At 37.2% G+C, this 20,457-nt stretch overlaps 3 protein-coding genes and 1 pseudogene across 5 annotated transcripts in view; 2 read left to right on the top strand and 2 right to left on the bottom strand.

The window, feature by feature from the left end:
- LOC148736186 (uncharacterized) overlaps nucleotides 1-20,457 on the bottom strand; it is a 300,358-nt pseudogene that overhangs the window by 16,498 nt on the left and 263,403 nt on the right. The gene's annotated exons all lie outside the window — the stretch shown is intronic.
- On the top strand, nucleotides 18-9,532 carry LOC111331734 (serine/threonine-protein kinase PLK1). Of its 2 annotated transcripts, none has more exons than XM_088753141.1 (11): nucleotides 18-64; nucleotides 1,337-1,444; nucleotides 1,562-1,705; nucleotides 3,570-3,787; nucleotides 4,778-4,873; nucleotides 5,053-5,525; nucleotides 5,667-5,765; nucleotides 6,236-6,389; nucleotides 7,239-7,368; nucleotides 7,989-8,105; nucleotides 8,513-9,532. In XM_088753141.1, exons 2-11 carry the CDS (start codon nucleotides 1,370-1,372, stop codon nucleotides 8,720-8,722), a joined length of 1,716 nt encoding a protein of 571 aa, XP_088609267.1. In that variant the 5' UTR covers nucleotides 18-64; nucleotides 1,337-1,369; the 3' UTR covers nucleotides 8,723-9,532. The 2 variants fall into 2 exon arrangements, with proteins under 2 accessions (XP_088609267.1, XP_088609266.1); XM_088753140.1 differs by lacking the exon at nucleotides 18-64 and adding an exon at nucleotides 694-1,220.
- Nucleotides 11,270-13,781, bottom strand: LOC111331738 (uncharacterized). Its single transcript, XM_022936912.2, has 4 exons — nucleotides 13,694-13,781; nucleotides 13,528-13,570; nucleotides 12,700-12,808; nucleotides 11,270-12,052 (listed from the first exon to the last, which is right to left on the bottom strand). The coding sequence occupies exons 1-4, from the start codon at nucleotides 13,699-13,701 to the stop codon at nucleotides 11,772-11,774; spliced, it is 441 nt and encodes a 146-aa protein (XP_022792647.2). The 5' UTR covers nucleotides 13,702-13,781; the 3' UTR covers nucleotides 11,270-11,771.
- LOC111331735 (uncharacterized) lies at nucleotides 13,769-18,514 on the top strand. Its single transcript, XM_088753142.1, has 6 exons — nucleotides 13,769-13,901; nucleotides 14,302-14,424; nucleotides 15,695-15,796; nucleotides 16,107-16,179; nucleotides 17,099-17,213; nucleotides 17,552-18,514. Exons 1-6 carry the CDS (start codon nucleotides 13,829-13,831, stop codon nucleotides 18,380-18,382), a joined length of 1,317 nt encoding a protein of 438 aa, XP_088609268.1. The 5' UTR covers nucleotides 13,769-13,828; the 3' UTR covers nucleotides 18,383-18,514.

The raw sequence follows: 20,457 nt of genomic DNA, 5'->3' as shown, positions 1-20,457 counted from the left end.
CAGTCCATATACATTATGTAAATGATGAGCCATGTAACAACTTACACGTTCGCAGAAATGCAAGGTAAGTAATGAAGCTTGCAAAACTGCCAGTCTTCCAAAAAGTTTGGGAAATTTTACATTTTTGTTGATCACAAAATTTGCATCCTCACTTGTGAAGTATTGAAAGATAAAGGATATTTTCAGGGGGCTGGAAGATACTTCTATTTTTTAAATCGAACTCATGAAAGATTTGCACTAACAAGCATACACACTAGCGAACAATTCTAACTACCAGAAAAATTCCGCTATACCGGTTTGGGGTTTTCTGAGAATTGCCTTGCTATAGGTTCCTTAGTTCGAGTACTTTGCCTCTCATGTACAAGCTTACCACCACCCTTACTGAAATTTAAAGTATGCCTAGGCTCAACATTGATACGGTAATTGTTAATTTTACAATGCAAAGTGGATAACACATGGCAGTTCAATAAGTGTTTGTGAGGAGCTCAAATCTTTTTATAATTAACAATTTATTTTGTTTTCACAGCTTGCAGCCGTTTGATTTTGAATAGAAAAAGATAATTTTCTGAAACAAAAAAGAATTATCCAATGGGGCAAATACGCCAAAAATTACATAATTGAGTTCTGTAAGCTCCCCAGGAGGCGACTGCAAGTCTTTTTTTTTTTTTTTTTTTTTTTTTTTTCTAAAAGAAGATACTTAAAGTATTTAAATGGCATTGATATTTGAATCAATTTAAATTCCCGTTGGATGTGACGCATGATTTGTTGCATAGTCATGCAAATTTCGCTTTTGCGTGACTCTAAAATGTGATTGGTTAAGCGTTTGCATCTGTTTTGATGTCCAAGCATTTGATTGGCTAACGATTCAAACGCAGTTTGTTTGAAAGATTTCTAAACTGTCGAGCTTCTTCGAATTACTCATTTCTTTCACGCGTATGTACGGTTCGTTTTGTGAATATTTTACTTCGATCTTTGATCAGGAATCTCGAGATTTTTTCAGAATTTATAATCACTTTGAAAAGCCAAGAGAGGGATTAGTTCGTGTTTCTTTACACTGGTAGCCGATAAGCGTGATAAGAAACTAACAACTCCGAGCAACGATGCATAGGGCAACTTCAAGGGAAAGGTTCGGTTCTGCAAAAGTTCCAAAAGAACTGGATCAGTATATTGTGGATCCTACTACGAAAAAGCGTTATCACCGTGGCCGTTTCCTTGGCAAGGTACATACAGTTATATAAAAGTATAACCTCATAAGCAACGCGAGCAAACGAAGGTTTGATCGCAAGGTCAGTCGCCAAGTATCTTTAAACACTTGTCGCTCTTCGTGATCTTTCAGGGAGGATTTGCAAAATGCTACGAACTCACCGATATGGAGACGAAGGAGATCTTGGCTGGGAAGATCATTTCAAAGACCATGTTGACGAAACCGCACCAAAAAGAAAAGGTGAGCAGTAAAACTATGGCGCCGAATTATAAACTTGTCGTTGTTCCGTTGTAAATGAGCTTATAATTGTTGTAATTGAACACTAGTTAAGCCTAGTTTGCGATTCGATTCCTGTAGATGTCCATGGAAATTGCCATTCATCGCTCGGTGGGACAAAAGAAAAGCCTCGGCTCGGAGCCGCACAAATACATCGTTGGTTTTCGTGGATTTTTCGAAGATGATGACTACATATATATCCTGTTGGAGTTGTGCAGACGAAGGGTATGTAGTACTTTAGAGGGAAACTTTGGAGCTAAGATCTTTTGAGCCTTACGCATTTAAAAAATATTCTTTCCTATTAGGATTTCAAGACCTACCAAACTCATTTTTAGTGTTTAGGACGTTCGAGTTATCTACAAAATTTAATGTATGCAATCGAAGGCGGATATTTAAAATAAAGGACGTCGTAGTGTTGACACACAAGACACCTAAATAAGGCTATTTTGGGGGTATGCTAAAGAAAGTGAGTGAGAACACTGTGTTCACGGCAAATTGTGCCTTAAAAAATTGTTGAAAATTAATAGACGTGGTTTTGAATATTTAATTTAGTTGAATCGTCCACGTATTTGTTAGTTTAAACTCTAGCCTTTGTTCTTCGTTCAACGACTTTTTAACTGATCAAATGAATGGTTTTCCTGCTTGCTTCTTTTAAATTTGAATCATATTGAAACGCTTTCTCGATGGGAAATCAAAATCACTTAGCTGTAGGGTTTATTTCAGATGAACTTTTAAAGGAACTAGGCTCCTTTCCTAAGAAACACCTGTTGATACTCCTAACAGAGCTAAAACATAAATATTGCATGAACAATGAATAATAAAGGAGATTTGATACTAATGATGTAGGATAAAAAGAAAGAACCTTGTGTGAACTGGTGGTAAAAAGATTTGTCTAAGTTTAATACCCATATTGGGAATATCCTATTCTTTCTTTTTATGTCTTGGTATGATTTTGATTCTTTAATTTATGTAAAGTGACTCACTGAAAATTAAACAGGAAATTTGCATGTTCACCTGGTATCAACAACAATAACAAAAAAAAAACACCAAAACTGAACATTAGCTAAGGATTTTCTTAAGACTAGTGTAAAAACTAGTTTTAAAAATTAATTCAGATTTACAGTTTTGCCTTTTACCTCTGTAAAAAAGTATGTTGAATTCTTACAGGTATGCTAAGTGAAATCAATCTGTTTGATACCCAAAAAACAACTGCAGCATATTTTGCATTGTTTTTGTTATTACTGCAGAGGCACTCAGTACCCAACATTAAACATTTTATTGAATGTTGGGATTTTCTCCTCTAACTTAGGAAATATCTGTGCTAGATAAGAAACAAGACTTACTTTAAGGAAGCAATCTTTTCTTGCTTGGCTAAGCATGCTGCATTTGGAATTAGTTTTATATCAAAATATCCTTTTCAAAGTATGTTTTCATTTCCTTAGTGCATTAAGGAAATTAAAAATTTGTTTTATTTGTTGAGGTGGTTTTATAAACAAAAGAAGTTTTTATAGTATTTTTTGTAAACATCTTGAATGGTTTGAGCCTGTTTTATTGTCCTGATGGTATTACAATTATTTCTGAGACACAAATTTGTCTACTAAAAAAGGTTAAAAAAGGAGAAATCTAAATGGAAGTTTTATTCTGTTCTTCCCCAGTGAGGTTAAATTCACAAACCATGTATTGACCAGAGTTTGTGAGAAGTAAAATATTGTTTCTTTCAAAAGACTGCTGGCTTGTCTTCCATATCGTAAGCTACCTCAGTCTTTCATCTCATTTTACTCATGTAGATGCCACTGAATAATGTTTGTCAAAAATTTTTACAGGAGTCATTTCTCAGTTTTTGAGTGCAGTGGAAAGCATAGTTATCAGAAGTATGAATTGATTCCCTTTTTAGAATTTGCTTGAGAACAGCTACAACATTTTGTAGAACAATTCTCAATCTTGTGCATAATCTGAACAAAAAAACTTATGGTTTCTGTGATCATGCCCTTGTCCCTTATTATTTCTTAATTGCTCTCTACTTTCAAATTAGTTGATAGACTGTCCTGGAAGGGAAAAAGCATAAAGTCTATTGTTTTTTTTATTTCAGTCCATGATGGAACTTCACAAACGTCGCAAAGCCTTGACTGAACCAGAAGTCAGATATTTCATGAAGCAAATCGTTGAGGGCACTAAATATCTCCATGACAATAAAATCATTCACCGAGATCTCAAGCTTGGAAATTTATTCCTGAATGATGAGATGGATGTCAAGATTGGAGATTTTGGCCTGGCAACCAGAGTTGAGATTGATGGGGAAAGGAAAAAGTAAGATACCTATTAAAGAAAGCTTCCAGCATGGGAACAAGATAGCTCTATATTAAAAGAATGAAAATGTCATGTGGTAAAGAGCAAATGGGGAACAAATACAAAAATGTGCAATTACAAGCACATATTGAAATTTTGGTTTCCTGATACATGTTTCCATCATGTGATATCATGTGGTTGTCACTATCAAACAGTTCTCAAACAAAGATTATAACTTAACCAAAGTAAAGTGCACGCTCTGAGTGGTCAATTTAGCGTCCCCCATTTGCCCATGGGTGTACGCTGCTGACGTGAGCAAATGCAAAGACTATTTTTCCGCGCACGTTTATTTTTTCTGGTCACATTAAGATTTTTATCATTAAAGATTTAGAAATGAAAAGACTAGCAAAAACTAACGATAAAAACCGACGTTTCATTTCTGAAAGACCTACTGAAATGTTTTAGCATTCTGAAAAGGTGTAGTAACAAGTTCGATTGTTTGGTGAACGAAATGCTTTTCAGCAGAGACTTAAAACCCACTCTGAACGTGCAAAGCGATTCAATTCGCGCAAAATTATTTGTTTAATTAGCTCGTAACATATTTATGCTAATTTAGTGTTACACCTTGCCACAAACTTCATTTTTTATTTCTCCTTGACAATGGCGTCATGATGACACCGAAACGTCGGTTTTTATCATTAGTTTTTGCTAGTCTTTACATTAAGATTTGTTAAATAAAAGGGAACTCTTTAGCTACAGTGTATCAATGTTATGTTATAAAACAAATGGTAAACACCACAGCGTACACTATTGAGTCATGGATGCACTTGGGAGGTTTGCTAAGCACTCAAGAAGCTAGAGTCGCACTCGGCTATTGCCTTGTGCGACTCTTACGTTTCTTTCGTGCTTAGCAACCTCCCGCATGCATCCATAACTCAATAGTGTGCGCTGTGATGTTTACCATTTGTTAATAACTTATTATTAGTACTTAAATTATTAATATTTTTGCAGAACTCTTTGTGGAACTCCAAATTACATTGCACCTGAAGTGCTCAATAAGAAAGGACACAGTTTTGAGGTGGATGTCTGGTCATTGGGATGTATCTTGTAAGTCTAGTAAGGCCAATATGAACTGTAGGCAATTTTCTTGGTAATTGAAAAATGTGTAGGACCTGGAATTTGACTTTAATTTTTCCTGAAAATTTTGTTTCAGTCAGGTCCCTGATTGAAAATGGCTCCCTGATTTATAATTGCAAGGACTAAATAGTCTCTTATGATAATTACAGGTACACTCTTCTTGTTGGAAAGCCACCTTTTGAAACCTCTTCCTTGAAGGATACATACCAGCGTATCAAAAGAAATGAATACTACATTCCTTCCAAAGTTTCTCACCCTGCACAACTTTTGATTATCAAGCTTTTACGACCAGACCCTGCCACAAGACCTGGCCTTCAACAAGTTCTAGATGATGATTTCTTCAAGGGATTCGCACCGAGCCGCATGCCAGTCAGCAGTTTAACCATGGTACCTAGGTTTGCCACGGGATCTTCCTCAAACCTACTTGGTACATCTAGAAGGCCACTCAATGAGTTGAACGCACAAGAACCTGCCGTAAGCACTGCCAGGAAGGACAAGGCTGCCTTTTTGGAAAAAGTAAGCAACAGAAGGTCACTGGGTGTTCGAGTTTGTGGTGCGGAGAGTAAACTGATTATGCCTGGTGAAGCTGTTGCTGAGGAGCTAAAGGAGGAAAATCAAGAAGGTGAGTCTTGCCAGGTTTTCTCCCAGCATTACATTAAAAAAGTGAAAAGGAGATTGTTTGTGGCTTTCAATTTTTACACAATTTGCAACCTTCTTTGCTGTAATTCTTGGCTTAATATGGTCTTGGTTATTTTTGTTGTAGAGATACCCAAAGACTGTTATCTTTCCCAACTACACAAGCTCATTACGTCCTGTCTGGACACAAGACCTTATCCTCCCCATCGACCCTGCATTAATGAAGGTGAGAGTTTGCTTGAATTAATTTTAACAATACCATATGATTATGCATACCAATTGAAAAGGTTTTCGAGCATAGTAAGGGAGATCCCAGAAACTGTTTAATAACACTTTGATGAAGAGGGTTAAGTAATGGCCAATCTGCTCAAGTGGACAACTAGAATTGTCTCAACAAATTAAATCAAAGAACAATGTTCATCTTGTCTTTTGCATCCACATTTAAAATTTCAAAGTCACCAAATTCTGTCAGGGCCCAATCTGCTCAAGTCATAAGACAGGCCTGTATTTTTCCGAACAGATTCAAACTTAAACTGCAATTTTCAGGATGGTCTTAGGTTGTTTTTCAATTTTAAAATCCACAAGTTTTGCCTTCCTGGTAACATTAAAAGTATGAAATCTGTAACTCTCATCCTACACAGTTGCAATGGTTTTGATTTAAGATTTAAACAGGAGGAATTTTTTATTTCTTAACAGATGATGCTGAAGACCCAGCATACGTTCCAGTATACTGGGTTGGTAAGTGGGTGGATTATTCCGACAAGTACGGCTTTGGTTACCAACTTAGTGACAACAGTGTAGGAGTTCTATTTAATGACTTAACAAGAGTCATTCTTTACCAGGATGGAGAGTAAGTAGTGGAGAGTAGATGTCCCTCTATATTTTGTCTCTTATCCCTCTTACTCCAAAATTCTCATTCATTTAGTAATTCTCCTCAATGTCTGCTATAGAATTCCTATGATGTTAGTTTGGAGAATTTGGCCTTGGATCAACTGATAATCCCCTAGTTGATATTTATCTCAATTCTTATCACTTGTCCTCTTGATGTTGTATCGATATTGTTATAGGAGAGATTCTGTTGTGGTCACTCATGAGTTAAAGGGTTACTCAATTATAATCTTAATACTTGTTACTTGAGGTAACAAGTTTGACAAATAACTGTTCTGACAATTTTGTGTCTCGTTTTAGAAATGTCTCATTGTAGCTATTAATTGTTGCATTGAAATCAACATAGGTAGTTTAATACCCTGTGAGCAGAGCATTTTCAACCCGTCCTCGAATCGAAAGGGGGAAAAGGCTCTGTCGACATCCTGTTGTTGCTCGTTTGAACATGCGTGGCGGTTGCCTAGAAACTGATCCTTTTCCAGGCCCCCTTGAACTATTGTGGGTGCAGATTTGGTCATCTGTGTACATGAAAAACAAAGGCATGTGCACCAAAACTGGTTTGACTGGAGGCAAAATCGGCTTGACTAACCCGGAGTTTTGGGCTTTTGGTATTTCAATGCAACAACAGGATGTTGGCAGAGCCATTTCCCTTGGAGGGTTAAAAAGAAAAAAAGGCTCTGCTTGCAGGGTAGTAGTTTAATGGACAAGTCAATTTATTTTTGCTTGGGGTTTGCCTTAGAAAATGTAAATATTTTAAAATAATTATAATTTGTACTAAAAAATATTAATATTTTGTCAATTTTTCTCCTCATAGCAATCTGCAGTACATTGATGAAGAAGGAAAAGAGCATTATCACACACTAAAGGGTTACCCTAAATACCTTGAAAAGAAAGTGACCCTTTTGAAACACTTCCTGACATACATGAATGATCACTTATTAAAGGTATTTTACAAAGTAAAATTTCAAAATGATAAGTTATTAAAATACTATTAACTAAAGGAGAATTGAGTATAATGCCTGTCCACCTGGGATGTGTAGGCCATTGAAAACCTGGGAAGTCATGAAAAGTCTTGGAAAATGACTGGCAGGAGTGGATCTTTTAGAGAACTCCTTTAATCATTAATTAAAAGAAATAATTTAAAAATGATTGAATGATTATTTTTCAAGTCACATGTTAAATCCAAATTAGAAACAAAAAAAACATGAAAAAAGGCTGGGAAAGGTCATATAAATTCATGGAAATTGAAAAGTTTTCAAAGTCAAACCCTGATTTGCTTTTGAAGGAAATTCATCATTTTGTGGTTTTCTTTCATTTTTGAAGTAAACAGATCTTGATGAAATTATGGTAAAAGGGGTCTCTGCCAGATTAAACTAATTTTGTCTTAGAACCCTGTGACAACTGATATTGGTGAATGGTACACCTGTTCGGAAGTAGCAGGGGAAAACCCTGTAAAGCAAGTATGCAGTATGATTGCATGGGTGAACTTCTGTGACAATCGGGATATTAACTCAAACTGAATGTGACCAGTAAGTGTTAAATAGATTTCATTGTTTGTATTCAGGCTGGTGCAGGTGCCAAAGGTGCTAAAGAAGATGAGTCGGCAAGGTTACCTTTCTTGAAACAGTGGTTCCGTACGAAAGAAGCCATTGTACTGCATCTCACTAATGGCACTCTACAGGTGAATACATGACTTCCTAATCTATTTATTGGTACTAATTAAATGATTAAGAGGTAATTACTTGAAGGTGTGACACCAAACATTGTTGCTTTTATAACTCTCTGATATTGTTGGTAAGGTTTATTAAAATAAAACTATTAATATTAACTACCAAGATCTGTAGTATCCCCATTCAGTAGCTTTTCTATCAGTAGAGCATCTTACTTCCAACTGCAACTGTTAAGGATTGTAGTGCTCATGGAAAACTTGCAGAAATGTTATTCTTTGCACATAGCTATTAACAAATTTAAACATAAGATTTGATAGTAATTGCTGGTCTGAGCTGTATTTCAGTCTCTTTCTGTATTTTGTCTCATTTCCCTTTACAAATGAATGTAAAATTTTAATTATCTATCTTTTTTATCCAGATTAACTTTTTCAAGGACCATACCAAGATTATGGTGTGCCCTCTGATGGGAGCAGTGACGTACATTGATGAGAGCAAAAGATTCAGAACATTCCCCCTGAAAAACATTGAGAAACATGGCTGTAGTGCCAGTATAGCCAAACGGCTTAGCTATGCTCGTAAAATGATAGAGCAAGTACAAGAAACTGAAAAGAGAGGCAACAAAGATTAAATAATATGAACTGAATTTTGCTGGCTTTACTTTAGTTAGTAATCTTTTCTTTCTGATGTTTTTCTCTTGATTTCTAGATAAAATAGAATGATAGGTTCCTCATTTTATTCAATCATAATCTCTGTGTAGAATTTTACTGTTTATAGTGATCAGTTGAATCTTCATTATCAAACTATTTACTTGCAAAGTAATAGTAGAAGCTGTGAGCAAGTTGCACACGCGAGTTGTGCTTCTTTTCCAAACATTTCTGTTGTTTCATCTGATGCTGAACATTCATCTTTTCTCAACCTCGACAATTTGTGAATGAATTGGTGATTTTGATGCAACCATTTTATAGATTATATGTTGAAGATGATTTTGAGACCTTAGGTCGACCACTTTGACATGTATCTCCAATGAGAGCACATACAGTGGCCTTGTAAGAAATAAACCTCTCAGTGAGAAAAGGGAAGGAATTCAATCCTTAGAAGCTTCAAATTAGTTGAAGGTAACTCCCAGAGTTAATTTCAAGGATTTTACTTATTTAAAAGTGCTCATCAAATGAAAATGATTTGATGAAATTCAAGATATTAATTTCCCTTCACAGCCTATTAGACATTAAATACTCCCAATGCTTTTCCATTTGGTTAAGAATATGTGAAAATAATAGTGAAGTTACGATGATTTGTTCTAAAAACTATGAAAATGTGAAAGAACATGTTCACAATAGTTAAAATGAATACTTCTGTCAATTATTGTTTACTATTAATAGTTATACTCCATCATTGTAAATAGCCATTTTACCTGTAATAAAACAGTAACTGAAATTCATATCTATATTGTGATTTTTTCTGTGGATTTGTCTGGACTTGAAGGTAAAAAATTTGAAATATTCTCTGAGGTCAGTGCATCACTATATACTGCTGCAGGTTCTCACTAGAGGCATTTAAGCCAAAAATACAACTTTTTAGCTGCTAACATGGTTGCAAGTAATGGTAGTTTCTATCTAGAACAGAAAGAAATGCTCACAAACCTCTGAAAGTATTGATTATTAAATTCTTTCAAACCAGGCCAACAACACTTTTCATTTCTAAAGACTGACATGGGAAATTACAGTTGATTTGGTCGAATGGATTTCATCAACTGCTAGCTTCCTGTAAACAATTTAGTCAAGCCACAGAACAAACAATCTTTACTAGCCAATTTAAAATGACTGACACCAGACCCATAACAGTCTACTGATAAGGAATTCTTCACCACACTTTTGTAATGACTTCCGCTCAGGTGGACAAAATGTTAGTTTTTCTGTCACCGAAGGCTTATTGAAAATACTGGTAGCTGATCAAATTCACCGTTTATACTACCTTTATTCTTATTACCTTGATAATAATAATAATTTAATATTCATATTGCACAAATTAACGTGGATATGATCAAATGTACATCACAACACTTTTCGGGGGACTTTGGCAGGACTGCATCAGCAGTTTACAAACAATCAAAGGAAACTTATTTGAAGATGCCCCCTCCCCCCAATTCCCAGTAAACAGGCCAGACCACATCACAGTAATCTCGTGAGTGGGTTCTTTAACGTCCCCTGCCTAACCAAATTAACTAATTAGTAGATGCAGGAGACAGGACCTACGGTTTATTCGTCCTTATCTGAGAAGACTAGAATGTCTATCCATTTCTTGACATTATAGAAAGGTAGCGCATTCTCCTCAGTTATTTTAAGATCTTGAGTGTTGGTCCGGCCAGGGCTCGAACCATCGACCTCGACCTCCCGCACAACAGTCCGGCACTCTAACCAATTGAGCTAACCAGGAGGCAGGTGTGATTCAGGAAAATTTCTTTAACAATCAAAAGCTTCTTTAGTTGGTGATCATTTTTATTCTCACGACCCTGATGTGTGATTCAGGGGTGATATTGTAAGGAGAAATTGGATACTAATCACTCAGAGGGATCAAAGGGTTAAAGAGAAAATGAATGATAGAGAAGCCACAGTTTGGCAACTTTTGTACCTAAACAATAATTCTCACTTATAATTACTGCTAATTGCCGTCGCAAAGTACAGCAACGATGCAGCTTGACAAGGTTGAACCAAAAGCTTACAATGGCGCCTCTGGCAGCCGCTGTATGGTCCATGTGTGAACTTGGAGCACAGCTCACAGCCAGCTGGAATCAGCTGTATGTTGGTTTTTGGTGAGGGAGGAAAACTAGAGAACCCAGAGAAAAACCCTTGAAGCAGGGAAGAGAACCAACACAAACTCAACCCCCTTAGGCGTCGGGTTCAGGCATTGAACCCGGGCCAAATTGGTGGGAGGCGAGTGCTCTCACCACTACGCCATCCCTGCACCTAAACAATGTGGTGTAAGATTGGATGTAAACATTTGTTTTCACTTAAGTCCTGTACTTGGGCAATAAAGTGTGGCAACATAAAAATGGGTGTAGTTTTGGTTGGAAAGCATGCATATGCTTTTGGACTTTTGCACTCCACTCAGTTCATTTATAGTACCCTTATGTTGAAAACCATTCACCACTTGCCATGGTGGGAAGAAAAAAAGCGAATAAGTTTCACTGTAGTTTTATTAGCAAATAAACTGTAGTTATGTTAAAAATCTTATTTCAGAAGTAAGTATGAACCATTTTATTGTATTTTTTATATAAACTTGGAAAAAATTAAATAACTAACCATATCTGCCAATGGGATCTAGAAACAGAGAGAGGGCTGGTTATTTAGTATAGACTAGGATATACTGTTTCATTTACATGGTACTGGTGTCTTTTGTTAGGGTTCCAGAGAAGAGCACCTTGCTTAAGGAGAGACTGAACTTAAAAATATAAATTTCAAGCACACCTTTGCAATTCACATTTCAGAGACTAGGAGAAAAAATTTTGTTTGGGTCCTTCAACATGCTCACCTCTGTACAATGAAAGTCCTTCTAAAAGTCAAAACGTTCCCTTTCCAAACAGATCTTCATCTGGGTTGTGTAAACCTCTTTGGATAAGTTCATGCATAACTAGTCAATCACAAGGTAAACAAAAATTTGTTCCCTAAACACAAGTGACATCAAGACTTTCCTACAACTGGCCTTGGCTGATTTCCTCCTCCAGGTGGTGCTGGCATTCTTCCTGGTGGTGCCCCATGGGGTGGTCCCCCAGGAGGCGGTCTTACACCCCCTGGTGGTGGCATGGCCCCAGGGGGTGGAATAGGAAATGGTAAGGCTCCAGGGGGTGGTAAGGCTCCTGGTGGTGGCATCATTCCAGGGGGTGGAGGTGGTAACATTCCAGGGGGTGGCAGGTGAGTGACCTGTGGGGGTGGAATGGCAGTACCAGCTTGATAAGCAGCAGCTGAAAATGGAGAAAAAAACCACATTGATGTCATTGTGACAAAATGTTTCCAAGGCACCAGTGCACAAACTGCACGATGCTGCATACCTTGAAACATAACATTTTTCTTTCTAGTGTTAGTTTGGTTTAGAAAGCCTGTCCTCACAGGAACAGTATTCTAATTTTGTGTGCATTTTCAAGTCTCATCTGTCTTGTTAAGGGAACAAAATAAAAAAATTATGTGATAGACCACTTTCATAAATGGCCGCCGGATTAATATTCTTTTGTTTAAATTTAAATTAGCCTTTCTGGCCTCGTTCTCCAGTACAAAATTCAAAAGAATACATTATCTCAAGCGAGGCCAGAAAGGCTGATTTAAAATTTAAACAAAAGAATATTAATCTGGCAGCCATTTATGAAAGTGGTCAATAATAACAGGGTTTTGAAGCTTTCCCATTTGTAAAGTCTATCCAGTTTCAATAACAATCAATTCCCTACCAATGTTTGATGCATTTAAGTGAGTTTTTTTTTCCTTACACCTAACCATTGCAATCAAATTTTAATTCAATTCCCTTACCTCAAGAGTACTAAAATTGTCATGTGCACAGGAAAGTTTTGGTGAAAAATAGTTGTCTTTATGTAAATAGAGGTTGTCATGAAACACATACTTGTCTGATCAATCAAACTCTGTGCCTGTTCTTCCATCCACTTAGTGTAGTAAAATCTCACATTTTCCTTGTGTTTGCGGCCACCATTGTGTGTCTTCCGCACTGATGGCTAGGAGGTAGAAAAATAAGAAATCAATTATGTTAGTAAGTAAGGAAAGGAAGCTGTCTAGGTGTCATAATTCCAAGAAAGTACTCAAAAATTAAAGAGAAGGGTAAATACACCAATACCATTATCAAACAGCCAATGCATTACTGTGAGACTAACAAATCTGCTAATAGAGACTAAAGATATTCATGGAAAGTCTGTGTTTCTAGGAAAAAGCCAACAATGGTTGGAAAACTAAACTACAAAAAGCAACAGTACTATTTTTTCTTTAGTGAAGTTTGTGCCTATGTACCGAATTTTGTTGCGATTGGTCAGAACTGACCTGTCAGAATTATATCAAAGAATTTACATTTAGCTGAGTTTTATCGTTAGTACCATAGGGAACATTATTACAGAAACTTTAAATTAAAACTGAAATGAATTTAACTAATCGAGAGAACTTTAACCTGTTAGTTACCTAAGAAGAGTAAAAGACAAATGAAGGAAGCAAGGAGAAAGAGAGAGAGAGAGAGAGAAAAAGCTTAAAATTTTAGAGTACCCTTGTAGAAAGATACAGGATTTAACATGCAAAAGATGGTAAATTCACAAAGAGACATGAATGTTTTGTGCAAACACAAAAAGGGAAAAAAATCAGAGCATTGGAATGAAGAATAAGTGCGGAACTGGATAAGGTTAACGTCGTTTCTCAAACGAAATCTAAACAAATAAATAGACTCACTTACCGAGTCATGAGTTAAGTAAGTGTCACAGTAATCGCAATAATACCTAGAGCGGAAAGGTAAGGATATCGTTATGTAAAGGAAAACAGGAAGCAAGAGTTCCCCACGAAATAGAGCTCAGAAAAAGTAATATCAGGTTGTAATTAAGTTAGAAATCTACTCTACTCACTTGGGCATTTTAGTCCAGTTAGGTCGCCACGTTTGCGCATTAAAAAGCTACGCATAAATTTCGCCAAGTTGCCGCTTTGGAATAAAAAGCTGGCTCGCTTTGGAAGTTGCGTCACACGTGGGTCAAGTAATTAACATGGCGATGCTCGCAGAGCCGAAATCGAAGCAAAAATGGAGCAGCGATCCGCGAAATACAGCCTGGACCAATGGTAGGGAACCATCTATTTGTTAAACGTCTTCCCCTGGCTTTTCATCACTTGAAATTGTCTAGGTTAATTGATAGATCGCCTATAAACTGATTGAGTTTTGACCAGCCAATCTATCAGCCAATGCTTGCCTAGCTTGCACCTTTTCTCATGATTAGTCAATGGAAGAATGTAACAAAGTGTTGATTGTTTTGAATGGAGCAGAAGCTCGAAGTTCCACGATAGCTCAAAGTTTATGTAACATGTTCAATACACACTCGAAGAGATCCGCAGAAAGGTTGATGGTAGACTAAAGGGAATTTCTAAGAATTCAACCTTTACTTCAGAGTGGCTATATCGAAGATATCTTTTTAAGAAGGAAAAAGATTATCCGAGTGTTAATTTTTTAAAATATTTTGTTCAGATACCAGCCGGTTTGGTTACCAGATGTTGACTAAAATGGGATGGGAGAATGGAAAAGGACTAGGTGCTAAGGAAGACGGAACTAAAACACATGTCAAATCTGTTAAAAGACAGAATAACTTAGGTAAGAAAACGAAATTCTGGTGGCATTCCTGTTAAAGGTTGCATGCCTTTCTAGATTAAATCTGTCCTTGTAATGTAAACCCTTGGAAAATGTGAGCTTTAGAACTTCTTTATGGTGGCCAATAAATTACATTAACAACTTAGTTGGTGAATCCAAATAATCTTGTGGTGCCACCTATGTGGCACCAATCAACACCAGTTATAGTTACAATGAATGTATATGAAGTTCATATGTTTTGAACTGTGGTATTAAATACGTAAGATGCATGATCCTTCGCAGTAGATAGCGCTATTTATGAAGTAGTGAAAATCAGACCTTAAAAAAAAAAAAATCAGGCCTGTACAGGATTAGAACCACTGACCTCTGCGATACTAGTGCAGCGCTCTAGCAATTGAGCTAACAAGCCAACTGGGAGCAGGCCGTGAAGTTGATTCGTAATAAACCCATGATGATAAATCAGATACAATGAATATATATGAAGTTCATATATTTTGAACAGCGGTATTAAATACGTGTGATGCACAATCCTTCGCAGTAGATAGCGCTATTTATGCAATAGCGAAAATCAGACCTTAAAAAAATCAGGCCTGTACGGGATTCGAACCACTGACCTCTGCGATACTAGTGCAGCGCTCTACCAATTGAGCTAACAAGCCAACTGGGAACAGGCCATTAAGTTAATTCGTAATAAACCCGTGATGATAAATCAGATACAATGAAAATATATGCAGTATTAAATACGTATGATGCATGATCCTTCGCAGTAGAGAGCGCTATTAATATTTATGCAATAGCGAAAATCAGACCTTAAAAAAATAAGGCCTGTACGGGATTCGAACCACTGCATCAGACATATTTAATACCGCAGTTCAAAATATATATGAACTTCATATATATTCATTGTATCTGATTTATCATTATGGGTTTATTACGAATCAACTTAACGGCCTGCTCCCAGTTGGCTTGTTAGCTCAATTGGTAGAACGCTGCACTAGTATCGCAAAGGTAAGTGGTTCGAATCCCGTACCGGCCTGATTTTTTTAAGGTCTGATTTTCGCTATTGCATAAATAGCGCTATCTACTGCGAAGGATCGTGCATCATACGTACCAGTTATAGTGTGGCAGACATCTATCATGAGAAACCATTTGTGATATGAAGATTTGCAGCTCATTCGTGGGTATACATGAGGTGGTGCTTACATCTGCATTTCGTCATAATGGAATATGCTAATAAGAATTAACCAACTGTTTTTTTGTATGTGATGTTTAGGTCTGGGTGCTGAGAAGTCTCATGAAGACAACTGGATATCACACCAGGTAGCATTTGATGATCTACTATCTCAGCTGAATAGTCATGCAGAAAATGACAATGGTGAGATAACTAATAGTTTTAAATATGTGTTTGAACATCCATCATAACTACCATACACCGAATCGAAATATGGTGTCCAATTTGTATTGCCATTGTTCTGGACTCACTAGCCTCTCACACACGTGATAATCCTTTTGTGTTTCCATGTGAAGACGAGGCTGGTAAGTCCAAAACAATGGTAATTCAAATTGGATGCCATATTTCGATTCGGTGAATGGGTTTCTATGGAAAGCTTTGTTTTTGTTATTTTCTGTGTATGAGGAAAGTTAGAGTTTTGAGGTGTAGTTTGTCTTTCATCTGTGTATTACAGAGGAAAAGTCAGTGAAGAAGGAAAAGAGTCATGAAATGGAAAAGAAAGCACGACAGTCACGAAAAAGAGTATTGTAAGTTCCTTACTCTCAGAGAAACCTCTCCAAAATCACTTTTAGTGGCTAGAAACCTCATTTAAATAACAGTCCTGTACAAAATTTTTAATCTGCTCTGCATCAGGGTCCATATTCTCAATACTGTACTTTATAAGATGCAGTGGGAGACTAAAAGTTTTGGTTAACAAGCAAATGACTTGGTTGAGGCTTGAACCTGTATCACCTGTTGACTGACAGCTCAACATGTCAACTGTTAGGTGGCCTTGTGTCTTCTACTTTAGTTGAAGGTTCCACAAACATTGAAGCAATTTAAGACAGAAGAACTTTTAGTTGACGTACATCTCATGTGAAAGGCAGTGTACGCAATAAGTTTAGATGTACCTCCCCACTTCTCAACATAGACATGAGGATGTGAAATGAAATTGTGGTTTGTAGAAAAACATTGAACATGGGAGTTAAGGCTAGGAGGATTACCCTAAAAATATATGTAATCAGTCTCTTTTAGATAAAGAGCAGAAGTTAGTTAGAAGTTTCATTTTTCCTTGGCTTTGGTACACAGAACATGTTTGGACCATATATGTAGGATTCCACGTGCGAATTTTTCAACGTATTCTCTAGCCCGAAGTTTTCGTTGCCGAACTTAGACTCTTTAACTTAAGCTTCGGCGCCATCGCTACAGTCAGGAAACATTTGTAAGTCTTTAAATTCTGTCTTATATGTTTATCGTCGCTCGGCCCTTCTTCTCGTGTATTTTTATTTATTTTCGTAGTCGAACCTCGCTCGCTCACTCGTTCAATCACAAACCTCAATCGGCTCCTCGAGTCTTATCAACCGAGCGCGAGTTCGAAATTTTTCTAGACGTAGCATCGGCAAGAACTGTAAGCTACACTATGTGTGTGCAAATGTCATTGACTGACTGGCTGTTTTGTATCCATAGTTATAATCGCTTCATTCAGAGTAAGGATTTGTCATCCAAATCAGCAGAAGACATGGCATGCATCCTCGGTCAGAGGAGTAAGTCAGCTCCTGGAACTCCTCAAGAACAGTCAGAGGTTGGTTCAAACATCTTAATTCTTCATACCTTCTCTAGAAATTTTCTGGCGAGGCTATGGGAGAATTGCATTTTGATAGCCTTTGTTCTGATTTACCGAAATGTATCGTACTGGTTTTTTTGTTTTGTTTTGCTTTGCTTGTGTGTGTGTGTGTGTGTGTGTGTTTCTTTGTTTTTCTTATGGTCCCTGATTTGAGTGAACGGTGCTTTCTTTTGTTTAAATTCGGGTTTATTCGAGGTCAGCTATAATCCAATAAACGCGGTTAATTTATAACAAAGCTCTTTGAGAGTTTTTGTATAAATATACTTTGCTCATAAGCCACTTTCCCCCCAATGTAGGACGAAGAATCGGACGAGAGTACTGCTTCCTGTCCGCCGCCATCTTCTCACGGTGTGCAGACTGTAAACTCTGGAAAAAGCATTCAGGAATACTTCGAGATGAAAATGAAGGAGATGGAAGCAGCTCGAGAGAGAAAACAGACAGTGGAAGCTAGTGCCACTCGGGAAGAAACAGTTTCAGGACAAGATCATGGCGAAGAGGTTGGGGAGTCAGAGCCAAAGAAGAAGAGAAAGAAAGAGAGTAAAAGAAAGCGTAAACAAGCGATTGAAGATGGAGAATTGGTCAATAACGTAAGAGTTTCGCATTCCATCAATTTGCAATGTTCGGCTGGAAAGAGAAAGAAAGACGGCGCGGTTGAAAAAACAAAATCTGGATCGGAGAGTGAATGCAAACCCTCGAAGGACAGGACAGAAGAAAAAGGAAAGAAGAAAAAAACAAAAGAAATTTTTGGCGAGACTTTAGAAGTTGACAACAGCTCTTTGGGGAGGCTGGATACAGCAGAAGGGGTAAGAGATAAAAAGAAAAAGTCCACGAAAAGGAGCGAGAAGGGGATTGTGGGATCGGAAAACGAAGATTTGGAAAAGTTGTACGAGGGTGAACGAAGAAGTGACAAGAAAGACGGTAGCTTTAGTGAGGATAAATCTTTCAATGAAACAATTCCCGAAGTCGAAGAAACAAACGATAAAGGTAACAAACGAAAGAAGAAGGACAAAGATATCGTTAATAGTTTAGAAACTGTCGAAAGAATGGAAGACGGGAAGAAGAAAAGGAAAAAGGTTAAAAAAGAAAAATCTAGGAAAAAGGAAAGGGGTGACCAAAAACACAGATAATGCGTGTCTATTTTAATTCTTGTGACAAACAATGAACCGTAACAAAAGCGTATTTTTATGTTCCTTTTATATTACTTACGGTACCAACTATGCACACAATAAAGCAATAGTAATATACTATTCAAGAACTTACTTTGCCACACATCATTTACAAATGTGATTGAGAAGCACACAGCGGCCGGAAGTTAAAAGTTCTCATTGCTTGTGCCCACCATACCTTTTTGGTCAGCACAATTTGGTTAAAAATGCTAAAACGACGACCTTACGGTCGATACATTGGCTTGAAAGTGTGTTGGAACTAGTTATTTTCTTTTTCTGGTTGTCGTCCGCGGCTCAAAACCGTCTCTGCTTTAGTTCTCCCACTGTCGTTCGAGAGCGCGCCGTTTTCACGGCTCTAATTTATATGAATTGCTAAGAACTAAGTACAATCTTAAGCGATATGGATGAAAAACATTTTCTGTTGCTGCACCATTTTTATGGAATTTCCTTCCTGATTATATCAGGAACTGTGAATCTGTATCAAATTCTGAGAACATGGGAGAAAGAAAAGTTTCTTTCAAAGGTGGTCTCAATGGGGTGTTGGCTTTTGCGGCTCGCGGTTAAAATTTTTGGCGGCTATCTTTAAAAGAGGGAATGGGGAATGGGAAATCTTTAATAGCGAGAATCTTTATCATGGGGAATCCGCTTTGAAAGCGGTAATCTTTAAAACGGGAAATCTTTAAAAGCGGGAATCTTTAAAACGAGGAATCTTAAAACGGGGAATCTTTAAACGCAGAGAATCTTCAAAGCGGGGAATCTTTAAAGCGAGAATCTTAAAAACGGGGAATCTTTTTAAAAAGCAGGAATCTCTGCAAGGAGGGATCTTTAAAAGCGGAGATCTTCAAAATAGGGAATTTTTAAAGCGGGAATCTTTAATATGAGGAATCTTTAAAAGCGGGAATCTTTAAAACGGGAGAATCTTTAAAAGCCGGAATCTTTAAAACGGGGAATCTTTCAAAACGGGAATCTTTAAAAGCGGGATCTTTAAAACGTAACAGTTTTTTTTGGCGGATAGCAGTGGCACTCGATTATTATTTTTTCATTAGCCTGAATGTTAAGTCAGTCATCAGCCCTATTAGCAATTATGATTGAATACTCTGATCTACATCGTTTTCCGGTATTATCCTCAGGGTTCGAAATAACAGCCGACTGCCGGCGGCAGCCGGAACTTTTAGCACCCTGGCGACTTTTCACCAAAGAACTAGAATTTTCTGGAAAATCATGCATATTGATCGTCCAACGGAAGTAAAAGTCTCAGTCATGTTATGGTGAACATTCCATATCAGGCAATAAAGCAGTTAAGAACTGTTTTAAAAGCTTTTTGGAAACGTAAGCGAGTATAAAGTTTCGAAATTTGAAGCGTGCGACAGGGAGTATTTTTGTTTTACAGTATTCAGTTTCAGTACGTATTTGCTCAAGCGTGAAACATGCAAATTTGTGTACACGACTAAGGGTTAAAATATGTCGATTTTTACACCTAACATCTAAATTTTTTCGCCGATTTACGACAAACGGTTAACCCACTGAGGTCCTCTAAAAAGCTTACAAGGTAACACCCGCATACTGGAACGAATCGTTTACGAACCTTCAGACTGATATTCGATGGTTAAAGCATAGAACAAGTAAGAACCAGTTCGGCCTGACAAGATTGAACAGGTTCTAATTTAATAAAATTTGGGTATCAGTGGCCCATTACGAAGTGTAAGTGATAGACCTTTAACAATAGCACAGTCGGGACTGGAATTTTTTAGTCAAAAGCTGGCATTCCAGGGGAATGAAGCTCTGAGCTGAAGCACTGAATGGAAGGGTATACAAATTTCCTGAAACCACATAGAGTTGAGCTCAGAATAAGTTGGGAACTTTTATACAAAATTAAAAAAAAAGTGAAGAATCCATGTGATAAATTGTTATTTTCAAAAAGGAAATTAAGAATAGCTCAAGAACAGCATTAGGCTGATTTCTTACTGGGGCATCTGATATAAAACAGCATTTTATTCTGTTTCATATGTTCAACTTAACGACCATTTGATTGAAAA

The sequence above is a fragment of the Stylophora pistillata genome, chromosome 3 (assembly GCF_964205215.1).
Source record: "Stylophora pistillata chromosome 3, jaStyPist1.2, whole genome shotgun sequence".
In the NCBI taxonomy this organism is placed as follows: Eukaryota; Metazoa; Cnidaria; class Anthozoa; order Scleractinia; family Pocilloporidae; genus Stylophora; species Stylophora pistillata.
This window is presented reverse-complemented; position numbering and strand designations above follow the sequence as displayed.

Coding starts and splice junctions, on each gene's coding strand:
- LOC111331734 (XM_088753140.1), top strand. CDS start 1,101: ATGCATAGGGCAACTTCAAGGGAAAGGTTCGGTTCTGCAAAAGTTCCA. Junction 4,874..5,052: donor TGGTCATTGGGATGTATCTT/GTAAGTCTAGTA, acceptor TGATAATTACAG/GTACACTCTTCTTGTTGGAA. Junction 8,106..8,512: donor TCACTAATGGCACTCTACAG/GTGAATACATGA, acceptor TTTTTTATCCAG/ATTAACTTTTTCAAGGACCA.
- LOC111331738 (XM_022936912.2), bottom strand. Junction 12,809..13,527: donor CTTACTTAACTCATGACTCG/GTAAGTGAGTCT, acceptor TCTACCTCCTAG/CCATCAGTGCGGAAGACACA. Junction 12,053..12,699: donor GAGTTTGATTGATCAGACAA/GTATGTGTTTCA, acceptor CTCCATTTTCAG/CTGCTGCTTATCAAGCTGGT.
- LOC111331735 (XM_088753142.1), top strand. CDS start 13,829: ATGGCGATGCTCGCAGAGCCGAAATCGAAGCAAAAATGGAGCAGCGAT. Junction 13,902..14,301: donor AAATACAGCCTGGACCAATG/GTAGGGAACCAT, acceptor TATTTTGTTCAG/ATACCAGCCGGTTTGGTTAC. Junction 17,214..17,551: donor CTCCTCAAGAACAGTCAGAG/GTTGGTTCAAAC, acceptor CCCCCAATGTAG/GACGAAGAATCGGACGAGAG.